General features: G+C 37.6%; 2 protein-coding genes across 5 annotated transcripts in view; one reads left to right on the plus strand and one right to left on the minus strand.

Moving 5' to 3' along the window:
- The window catches only part of C3H13orf46 (chromosome 3 C13orf46 homolog), an 80,000-nt gene that overhangs the window by 29,448 nt on the left and 37,793 nt on the right, over nucleotides 1–12,759 (plus strand). The gene's annotated exons all lie outside the window — the stretch shown is intronic.
- The window catches only part of PDE7B (phosphodiesterase 7B), a 251,962-nt gene continuing 240,412 nt past the window's right edge, over nucleotides 1,210–12,759 (minus strand). For both annotated transcript variants that reach the window (XM_072141469.1, XM_072141468.1), the window contains one exon: nucleotides 1,210–12,327. In XM_072141469.1, the coding sequence (XP_071997570.1) occupies nucleotides 12,113–12,327 (215 nt within the window). In that variant the 3' untranslated portion in view covers nucleotides 1,210–12,112. The remainder of the gene's footprint in view (nucleotides 12,328–12,759) is intronic.

Below are 12,759 nucleotides of genomic sequence, written 5' to 3' on the forward strand. Positions count from 1 at the left end.
ATTACCGTTTATTTAACATTTGTTATCTTTTTGTAACGTAGGTAAATTAACGGAAATCCTGACGGTAGCGTAAACTTAACCTGACTCAGTTATTTTGGACATGTAACAAAGTCTTCTGATTAGCCTCCATACATAGAAGATTGGCAGAAAAAAATGCTTGGCCTGTGCTACCCCTTTCAAATACAAATACTTTATTTGAGCTGTCTTTGAAAGAAATAAATTTACATTTAGCAATGCTTCTAGATTTTGACTACTGTCATGACAAGAAAAGGGTAACCAGGGTAACTACATTTTTACTTTTGCTATCACACTTGGCATAGTTTTATGGTGGTGTTTGTAAGTTATTTTGAAGATTTCATTATTTATTTCTTTTCTCTCTTATTGCTTTCTTTGGCTTGAGATTTCTTGGGAGTTTCTATGGTGAATTGATGTTTTTTATATTATCATTGGTGTCACTTTCTATCATGATTTTGCTTATATTCCTAGAGGCTGTAAGAGAGGTAAAACCACAGATGTCAACACCCTGGACTTCTTTTTATGTCCATATTTGGCCTTTATCCTTTGCCTGTTGATACAAAGGATTCTCACTAGAAGAATCTGCATGTATTTAAAAGGGTTGTCATATCTTACCCCTCCTTTGTAGCAATGGAAACTGGGTACACTTTGTTGCATCTACCTTGATATTGTTGTCCTTTTATGTGACGTCCAATAACAAATCACCACTGCAGCCAATCATAATCAGGAGTGTAAGGATGTCACTGCAGAGGGTGTCACTGCAAACTGGCCCTAGAGCCCATAAAATTTGTTTTCTCCATATGAGGAAACTAGTGCTAAAAACAATACATTACAGTTAGAAAGCCTAGTCCATATTTTGGAGAATTATCTCTACAATGCCATACTATTGCTGAATTCAAGGAGCTATTTTTATGTGTCAGCCCCTTTACCTTTCCAGTGAGAGATTAGTCTAAATTTGTATTCCAACATTTTCAGTGTTTGTAGGATTCAGCATTGGGATATGGGCTTTATTCACACATAGAAGGTTGTATAAATTTATGTACCCTGCCATCTCTACTGAACTCTAGGGATAAATGACAGTGTTTAGCCATTCTTAATCTCATTTAAGAAAAGTTAAGAGATCTCAAAAGAAAATCGTACTCGAATCACTCCTACAAACAAATGAACTGCAAACACCACAGAACATTCTCTCAAAATTTTATTAATTATCATCTTGTGACTTGATATTTTTCAGCAGTTTTGTTGAAAGATAAAGTTAAGTCTGTGATTTAGTTCTTGGCATCACTGCATAGCAGTCATCACATTGTTACACAATGTTTACTTTTTCAACGCGACTAATGTGACATAGAAAACTCTATACAATAGTTGTGTTTTATACAAGAATGTGATTTTTTTTTATACAAGAATAACAAGATTTGCTTTACTACAGCCACTGTTCTTTAATGTACAGTGCTCCATAAAAGAAGAGCAGACATATTAATCTTAACAAGATGCAACAATCTTCAATTTACCCTTTCTTGTTGCATTATGAAGTGCAAGCTACATAAAACGTTGACAGAATTACATTACAGATGAATTGAAAACATACAGATGATAAACCTTCATATGTGAAGGGAACAGCTCTAAGCTTCAAAAACTTAATGACAATTCAAAAACAAACTTGAATGCTTCCATTCTACAATGTACTAGAAACAACAAGGGTGGCTGTGTTACTGTGTTTAATGTAATGATACAAGACTCTTAAAAATCTGTATCTGTAGGTAAATGACCTACAAGGGTTTCTCTGGCTTCTACCAGAGTATGGAAACCATAAACCTGTTCTGGATCAAATCGTCTTGGAAAGAAACACCCGGCTTATTTGTCCTGGATGGCTAAACAGCGAGCACGACACATCCCTCTCTTCCATGTACTTGACTGAGCAGAAGTACCTTTTAGCCATTTCCAAAATGAAATGTTAACATTTTTTCTCATGCCCTACCACTTACAAAGACATGATGTGATAATTACTGGTAATTTCAGACAAGAGGGATATGGGTGAATTGTGACAACATTATAGATCACAATGGTGCTGTCAGAACTCTGGAGGCCTCTGGACTGGTGCTGATAATACAAGCATACAAATATATCTGTAATGCAATCTGTTCCAGGTATAAGATGAGCCATGAGGTTGTGATAACTTGATAAAGAAACTTTATAGGCCACATTTACATTACTAGTTTCTGGACGCAAAGGACTACTACTACTAGTACTACTGAGAGATTTAGTACAAGATAGAACAGAAGAGGTCTGGCAGGAAGAGCATCAAGGAATTTCCATCTGCCCCTCTCTTGGACACCCTTATTTATTTCTTAAGGGCTCATTCACACAGTCGACTGGGGGGACATACATGCGGCCGCAAATTTCATAGACAGCAAAGGCGGCCACGCATGCTCTATCTTTTTGTGTGCAGCTGCGCGCCGCCTTTTTCTATGGAGGGAGGAGGGATCATCTCCTCCTCCTCTCCAGCACATGTCGGTATGCCTGCACCTAAAGCAGCGTGCCGGCGATGCTTTGCACTGGGTGCCACATTTATGTTAAAAGTTTGATATAGCACAATAGGCATGTGCAAGATGCGCCAGATTATTGAAGACCATGCGCCGGTCTTTAATAATCTGCTGCATTCTGCACATTACAGAGTGCAGTTTGCCTCACTACTAATACATGTGCCCCACTATCTTTGGCAGCAATAAGCAAGGCTGGTAATCATAAAGTGTAAGACAATCCTAGAGAAAGATACAGCTTTGAACCATTATGGCTACATTCCTTATTACTTGCTGGCGCAAGCCCACAAACCATCTATTTTTATTTCTCCTTGAGCCAAATAGTTGTGAAATTTTTTCCAACCGTGGCTACATCCTAGTGCTTGATGACAGGATGTTGACATTTCATTTGACAATTTTCATCCTGCTGAAAAGTAATGGCTGAAATATTGCTGGCCTTATGTTTTACGTCGGTCTCTCATTAAAGATGATTCGTGTACAAACTTTAGAATGAGAACACATGCACTTCTGCTTAGCAGAAAGGAAAATCTCTCATATTTTCTCCTTGATCCTCAAGAATTACAACGTGATGATCCATACATTCCCTTCCAGGACTATATTTGTCAGGCTGATTTGACAGTAATTTCCAGTAGGTTGCTGTAGGTTGATCTCAGGGGAAAGATTTGCCTAGTGACTTTTACATTATAGGTCTTTGACATGGACATATGTACAGAAATCGTTTTCCACACAGAAATATCTATTTAGTTGTCAATAAAGTAATAATGTAATATAAGGACTATTATTATAATTGTTTTCTGTAGCTATTATATACATCAACAATATTGAAAATATAAAAAATAGATTACAATGTTATTATAAAAAAGACTTCCTAAAGGGCACCAAATACTTGACCATGCATGACATGAAAGACCATAGCATGAGCCATCTGTGCGGCATCACTCTGTGCAAAGATTATAATACATACACATATATATATATATATATATATATATATATATATATATATATATATATATATATAATCATATATATAATCATATAACTGTATCCTACACTGCTAGCACACCATCTGTATAGAAAGCCAGATCTTTATGTCCAAAAAGTGTGAGCCACAGGGCTGCCTATATCAAAATAGTTTTACCATTTTGCTACCTTGTTCCCATTTGTCAGACTCCTGTTAGGCTAATTTTATATACAGTGACACCTCTGTATTCATATATATGCTTGTGGTCATACCTGTGAATGTAAAACAAAGAAACCAATTTTATTACAAACTTTTACAGTTGTAAAACTTGTTGGGATTCCTTTACAAGACCATTGATCATTGATAATGAGAGCAAAAAGGGCCAGTCATCCTCCAAATACCATCATTTTTGTTTTATACTTGCTTTTCCTATTAAATTTAAGGTGGGCAAATTAATATGAAAATGTGCTCAAAGTCTGGTTTAACTTGTGCAAAATGTTGGGAAGGTGTGTGGCCTAAAAGATGGCAATAATTTTACACAGTTGGTCTTACTTTCTCCCAGTGTATTGTGTAAACTTACACTGCACCATCAAACAATGCACCAAATTTATCATCCTGCATCATCCACTCTCAGAAATTTGGCTTCTTAGACCGATTAACTATTAGACAACGTTAGTAAATCTGCTCCAGTGAGACTAATATGCATGCATGAGCTACGGAGTTTAAAAGAAGAAAACAAAAGTAAGAACATAGGATAACTTTGTCCTTCATGCTTATGTTTTTGGGCAGAATCTTTGGCAGTACTAAATGATTGATCGGAAGATTATTGGGCATTGGGGCACATTTACTAAGGGACGTGCACCAGTTTTCTGTCGGACTCTGCACGTTCTTTCTAGTGAAAATTGCTTGCACAGGTATTTAAGATGTGTCTGCACCACAAATGTGTCGCACACAACCCTATTGTGGTGCAGCTGCACTAGGCATCATGCAACACAAATTAGGGGGCATTCTGGTTCTCGGTTGGACTGGGCAGCAGATTAATCAAGTCTGACAGAAGTGTGTTGCACGCCTCATGTTATTGGTGCACCAAAAAAAAGAAGGCTAGTGCAGGGGGTACCAGATTCATGAAAAGTGTTGTATCTTGTTAGCCATTTGAAGAAATTCCTGTTGCTTTTGATAGGTCCAATAAAGTAACCTCCTTGAGATGGTGATACCTTTAATGGCTAACTGAAATATAAGATTTTACAAGCAAGCTTTCGGGAGAGCTACGTCCCTTCACCTTGCAGGTATAACAGTCTTTCTGAAGTGACACAAATCTTATACAACATGGACAGAGAACAAATGCAAACAAAATGTAAACAAAAGGACAATAGCAATAACAAAGTGGAGACAACAAGTCCTTAATTAGATGACTAATTAAGCTACAAATTCATGAAGAATGTGGGCCATAAATCCTGAATCTGGCGCCCTCTGCACTATACACAGACAAACTGCATTTAGTATATGTGGCCCAATGTATTTAATGCAACACGGTGGCTTAGTGGTTTAGCATTACAGCCTTGCAGTGCTGGGGACCTGGGTTCAAGATCCAGGGTCAACATCTGCAAAGAGTTTGTATGTTCTCTCCGTGTTGTGTGTGGGTTTCCTCCCACATTCCGAAACATACTGGTAGGTTGATTAGATTGTGAGCCCCATAGGAACAGGGACTGTTCTGGCAATCTCTATGGCGCGCTGCGTATTCTGTGTGCGCTACATAAATAAAGAATTATTATAAGATGATTTATTATGAATATAGATAGTACAAATGACAACAAAGTATAGTGCACATAAAGTTAAGGTAAACTGAAATGCATTTTTACAGTCATTTGCATTGTACAACAAATGTATGTTTTGTGAAGTTCAATTATATTATAATAGTTCTCTGAAGTACGTAATGTATGGTCACTGCTTGACTGTAATTTCTTTCTACTATACAAAAAAACATTTAGGAACCTTCCCCAGGCGATGATGGCTTACCACCTGAGCTGCTGAATTAGGAAAGTGAGATGTTTTTATGGACAACCTCTTAAAATGTGCTTTTCCATTTATCATGACCGGAGTAACATTTATCATGTGCAAACAGTTGTATATTATGCTAAATAATTAGGAAAATAGATATACATTCTCTTTCAACACGCAGTGTGTATAAATTCATCTAAATGTAGTCCATTTATTTGTTTGGTATATAACTACTTATCTTCTATTAAAGTACATTTTCTGCAGTATATTTACTATTTACACTAATTCTGACTTAAAGTACAACTATAGAAACATTGGTCTCAATAAGGGGTTGACCAATATGCTGAGTAAGGAGCCTTCCTGAAAAAATGATTCTCTTTAGCATTTAATGAGAACCGCGCAGTTAAAACTGGAATAGCAAAAGCACAGTGACTCGGGTACAACTGGCCTAATTCTGGTTTACAAGTTAGGATTTAGCAATAATCTAGCGTGTTATCTGGTAATTTTGGTAACTCTTCAGTAAGATTTGGATGATTCTGTTATTCATTCTTTTAATGTATTTGTTGACCTTGTACCAGTAGCTTTATAGAATACATGGTCAGACTAATCTGATATAATACAGCACCTGTAGGTTTGAGTCCACGCTGTATTCTTGTATCTCTCTAGTCTGTATGTGGAGTGTTTCATCTGCTACCTAGAAGCACCATGGATGGCCCACTCTACTGTACTTAGAAGCACCATGGATGGCCCACTCTACTGTACTTAGAAGCACCATGGATGGCCCACTCTACTGTACTTAGAAGCACCATGGATGGCCCACTCTACTGTACTTAGAAGCACCATGGATGGCCTACTCTACTGGACTTAGAAGTACCATGGATGGCCCACTCTACTGTACTTAGAAGCACCATGGATGGCCCACTCTACTGTACTTAGAAGCACCATGGATGGCCCACTCTACTGTACTTAGAAGCACCATGGATGGCCCACTCTACTGGACTTAGAAGCACCATGGATGGCCCACTCTACTGTACTTAGAAGCACCATGGATGGCCCACTCTACTGGACTTAGAAGCACCATGGATGGCCCACTCTACTGGACTTAGAAGCACCATGGATGGCCCACACTACTGTACCTAGATGCACCATGGATGGCCCACACTACTGTACCTAGATGCACCATGGATGGCCCACTGTACTGTACTTAGAAGCACCATGGATGGCCCACTCTACTGTACTTAGAAGCACCATGGATGGCCCACTCTACAGAACTTAGAAGCACCATGGATGGCCCACACTACTGTACATAGATGCACCATGGATGGCCCACTCTACTGTACTTAGAATCACCATGGATAGCCCACTCTACTGGACTTAGAAGCACCATGGATGGCCCACTCTACTGTACTTAGAAGCACCATGGATGGCCCACTCTACTGTACTTAGATGGACCATGGATGGCCCAAACATGGAATATTTGTGCTAAGATTCTGTTAAAGCGTGTGAAATGTGAATGGACCCTTAGGGGTATAAATATAGAAATAACATGAACTGTCATACTGGGTGAAGCCTTCTTGTGGTCCCAAATGGTCTTGCAGCAAAACACTGGCATCAGAGGTCACGTACCATACATACAAAAATCATAGCTGAGGTCGGTAAGTGGTCAAATACTTTATATCCATGGCTTCACTGCTTCAGAACCAATGGGGACCACTGAATGAAAAGTGCTGAGGATTTAACACTTTTGATGCTGAGTTGACGTTTGGGTCTCCTTACACTGTAGGTACTTATGAAGCCTGTGTCTGTTGTAGTTAACCTTTATTAAATATAGCCATTATGTAAATTGAATAAAATGTGATACACACTATGTACAGCGCTCAATGAAAGGGTCCGGGTCCTCCGGTTTCCTCTCACACCCAAAAACATACTGGTAAATTGTGAGCCCCATTGGGGGAAAGGGACCGATTTGGCAAGTTCTGTGCAGCACTGCGTAATCTGTGTGCTATATAAATAAAGGAATTATTATTATTATAAACTTTCATGACTGTTTAAGCAATTTAGTGTGCCTATGATATCACTAATTATTATTTACCATTAAATGTAGGAATATGTTTTGAGGCTTTATTAAGCAGAGCAGTAAGCTGTACCCCAATACAACAATTATTTTTTCTCTTTGATATTCAGACTATAGTATAAGACCATGGGAGAATTTCCATCCTTTCTGGTAGTTATACTGTTTTAATAAATGCTGTGTTAGGAGGAAATTCTATACAATAATGCATAATTTGGTGAATAAATAATGTAAAATGTAATCTGTTAATGTTAAAGGGTATTTACCACCAGGCTGAAGGGCTGTATGCAAATGAGCCTGAGGCTCCATAGGTATGAATGGAGCCTGGAGGCCCTCCGGCTCATTTGCATACAATCTTTCATCCTAGTAGATGCCCTTTAAACTATAGATTGGGCTTGATGTCAGCAGGAGCACAGGACCAATTTTGAAGACTCGGGTTTGGAGATGCTGGGTGCTGCATATTGTGGATAGTGTCCTAAAAATCCACTGCTGATTGCTGTAACTTTATAGCAACGTGATTTCAAAGAAATCATCTACGCAGTGTGAACCGTTCCTGCATGGAAAGTGACATGAGCTGCAGATTTTCCAATCTGTACAATATCAATTTCCTTATCAGCATCTTCTCTGTGGATTTCTTCTCAACAAACATCAGGCTTTACAGATTTTCAAGCTGATTTCCTGGGGAATCAGTTGCTGTGAAAAGTTTTATGTAGCTAAAATTAGCATTGGCTAAAAGATTAAGATCCTGCATTGTGTTATATTGCATGACTTATTCTTGACTCCATATTAATTGCAGACAAATCTTTTAAAACAGAGAATCCACAGTATAAAATGTATTTTATTGCTATCAGTTTACACAAAATGTGCTTGTGGAAATGAAGTGTGTAACATATTACTATCATTACCCTTAGAAGAAGCCCTTGTACTTCTAGCAATACATGCTGATAGAAATCATTCATTTCTTAGGGTAGTTACTTGTAACATTCTATAAATGTGTGATGGTTAGATAAGACAACCTGTACTTAGCATACTATGATGTAGATTGCTTTTTGCATATGGCAAGGGTTCAATACATATCTATATTGGGTAGACAGCTGAGTCACATGGGATATATTACTCTTCCTTAACTATCAAATACATTGAAAGTACTGTGTGACTGCTCACAGTGTATAACTATTATCCAAGTGGGCTTAAGACGCTTTGTTTGTGCGTGGGGGCAAGCTGAACTTCTCTGTTGGGGCCCCTCCTGTCTAAAGCTTTGCCCCTGACCATGTATGTATGTTTATTTACCGGGACAGATGAAAGCTGTAAATATAGGGCTTGTCCTGCCTAGAATTAAGCCAAAGTAATCCATTGGTAATCCATTGATATTAGGAAGAATAAATAATTTTCTGGCCTACAAATATTCATCATAGCTTGTTTATATCACATTGGTGAGGGTCCGACGCTCAGCACCCCGAAAGACCATCACAGATCATGAAATGATGGTTTGAGAAGATGGCTTAAAAATATAGGTTGGGTAAAGATTCCCTTTGAATTTAACTTGGATTTCCTACTTTTATTCTTTAATAAAGTTTGATGTAGAATAATCACACTGTTGGCTATCAATAACGCTTTCCTAGCAAACCATATACAGGCAGTCCCCGGGTTACATACAAGATAGGTTCTTTAGGTTTGTTCTTAAGTTGAATTTGTATGTAAGTCGGAGCCATATATTTTATAATTGTAGCCCCAGTCAGATTGTTTTTGGTCTCTGTGACATTTGGATTTTTAAAATGTTGGATTGTCATTAGAACCAGGATTAACAATAAAGATTCATTGTAGACACCTGTGATAACTGTTATAGCTGATGATTGTAGCCCAAGGCTAAAGTACAGCAAATTACCAATTACCAGAGGTCCGTTTGTAACTAGGGGTCGTATGTAAGTCGGATGGATGTTCTTAAGTAGGGGACCTATTTACATACATATCAAATACTATGAATCAAATAAAAGAGGTGACAACTGGGAAAGGAACTCTCGTATGCATATATACCTACATTTATATTTTATATATATGAGTAGCTGAAATGAATTGCACAATATGAGACTCTTTATTCCAATTCATTTTCCTACAGTTTTTTTAACATAAAAAATTATTAGAAAATATTATTTAAATTTCCCCTCCCATTACAATAGTGATGGCTAAGTGTGAAAAAATCTTTCAGCAGCAGTAAAGAGTATAGAACAAGAACAGCTGAGTATATATAAAAAATGATTTGATAAAACTATTAATTTATTTGACATTCTACATTCTAGAGTAGTCTAGTGGGCAGTCCCAGCAATTGACATGCTTCTCTGTAGGAGTAGGTCCTCTGAATAAAAAGCCAGCTTATACTAAATATTTAAATAAATATACGATGGCCCACATTTACTAAGCAGTAAGACTGCACATGTATTTATGAAGTGTTTCTGCCAGTATTGTGAAGCGGCTGCACAATGCGACACAATAATGTGAACATAAATCGGCGTTCATTTATGTTGGAAGACGCACCAGCAAAAAAACATGATGCACACAGTTTATGCGCTTTGGGAGCCCCATATATGGGCCAATTTGTTCAGCTTCTCAAGCTCTATAACATGCCACCTGAAGGTCCGACTGTGGTTGGAACATATCTGGTTCTTATTAATTACCTAAAAATTAACCTCTAGCGAATACAACACTAATGATGACAGGCTTCAGCTAGCTCACTCCTCAACTCCTACATTCTTCTATTGATGACAAATATTGTTATCTCAAGCTGGGGGGTAAAGTGGATTACAAATGCCCCATGTTGGCAAACATCATTGGGGCTGCACAGTGTATTCTGAGGACCATACTATTTCATGCAGGTAAGACTGGCAGATTTCTCAATTGGACATAGAATTTCAAAAGCTGTATGACATGTCAGTCCTAGCATAGACCTTGTATCTGGATGACTTTACCCTGGGTAAAAGGATTCTGTAAAGAATATGTTACAGACATCATTCATCTTAATGACAAAAAAGCTCACCCCCACTACTTTACTATTAAACCTGGTTTATATATTGTGTTGTATGTGACTAGTTGTGTTACAAAGTTGAAGGTCAGTTTTAGTAAAATGTAATCTTTGTTTTCAATGTGCATTTGTTGGCTTACAATGAGGATTTTCAAGGTTTACCTGGCTGGGGAACTGTATATTCTTCTACTGCAAGGACAACTGCAGCTAAAGGTAAAATTGAGGTCTTTCTTCTATTAGTATATAGTCTATTCTGGGTAATTCAGGATATAGCTTGTTTGCACATTGCATTTCATTGTATTCCCCACAGAACAGACATACATTCTATATGCTGATTGACTGCTGTGATGAGGTGTACATCCTACAATGAAAAGCAATGCTAGTATATAAGCCCTATAAGTGACTATCCCTATAGAAACCATTGAAGTTTTATCAAAGGCATTTGTGAATTAGAAGGATAATACAACCATTGACACAGAACAAGTTAAAAGTTTAAGGCCTTTATCTGTAGATGAGCGCTCTATTAGAAATAATCTATGGTATAATCTATACCATATTTACAGACAATATAATATATTTTTTTTCTTTTTAAAAGTAACAGTTTTCTGTTCACAGTGCCAATATCTGTACAGGTAGCAGTTTCATAACTGGTCAGTATTTTGGCATGGGGATCAGTAGCTCTGTATATACATAAAATAGAGCGAATACAGAAAATAGAACTGATGCGAAAATACATCTGCTGTAGTTACAACTATAAACCCTTTTTGATAAGTTGGCCAACAAGTCCAGCCAAAACGTTTCCGTCGCTAAGAGGCTCTTGTTAAATCCAAAGTGGTGTGAGAACATTCAAAAGTGTCTGTACATTTGTAGAGTAGTGTGGGTAGTGCTTCATTCATATATTTAGTTCTGATCTATAACATAGAAAAAGTAAAAATAAAGAGAATATCTTGCTTGCAATACTTTACACAATAATAATATAGACTTATTTTGTGAGATACATTTCTTCTCAATCCAGTAGATGCTGGTGTTTTTTTTCCAATTTTGCTGTGTTTTTTTTTTTGTTATTCTGTATTTGCTTTAGTGAATATAGTTTGATGTCCCCCAAAATGGTGGGTATAGCTTTCATTCAGCTCTGAACTTCGCAGTACAAAAAGTGCTATATGCTGCTACATAAGTCTGCATATGGCATTCTCTAGGTGGAAGGTTCATTCAGAAGAATCCACCTATCCCTGTGTCCTTGTGTCTATCAGACAGTCTGATCACTGGAAAATAGGGTTCTGGTCACACCCAGACTGGGATAAGTGAGAAATGCTGGAAAGGCTCATCCGCCATGATATCAGACTGGGCAAAGGTAACCACTATTACCCTGGTTACTGTACTCTGCTTTCTTCCGACTTCTCTTAAACCTGTTGTGAAAAGCAACAACAGCCCACCTGAAGTTGATATGAATCCAGCTTCACTGAAAGCAGCTAAGGAAAAGGCAGCAATGACCATAGAAGATCTATTCTCTAGGGAATACCACCTTCACTGATCTTTTGGTCATTTTTGCCATCAGTTGCTTGCCCCAATCGATCATTGCTTTTGCTCCGCTGCTTATGTATAAGGGCCCTCCATTTGGATTTGTTCTTCCTGAGATGATTTAGCATGCTTACAGATAGAGAAGTCTCTCCAGTGAATCTTGCCCACTCCACAAACAGTGGTTCTGCAATGTAGGTTATGAAGCCTGAGGATAATGTAAAATAAAATTACCAAACATATTTAAACAAGCAGATTTTTAAATTGTTTTTTAAAGGAATTTCTGCATGAAACAATTATCTTCTACATGATCTTTTAAATGTATGTTCCCTAAGTGGATTGATTAAACTCCATTCAAGCTAAATGTTTGAATTTTTCTTTTTAAGAGATCAATAATACAGCAAAACTTAATAATGTATCACTTCTTTGGAAAATACTTTGACTCAACTACTGGTTGTTAAAAATACTGCTATATTATACAGTGAGCGCTTCTGAAGTGAAGTAAAACAAACCTGTGTATGAAGAGGAAGACATCCCGGCATCTGCAGCCATATGTAGTGAATGTGCAGAAACATGAAGTCAGTGTAGATGCCGGCATCTGAGCGCAGTCTGAATACAGAGAAATGCCCTGAATGGAAAG

The sequence above is a fragment of the Engystomops pustulosus genome, chromosome 3 (assembly GCF_040894005.1).
Source record: "Engystomops pustulosus chromosome 3, aEngPut4.maternal, whole genome shotgun sequence".
Lineage (NCBI taxonomy): Eukaryota > Metazoa > Chordata > Amphibia > Anura > Leptodactylidae > Engystomops > Engystomops pustulosus.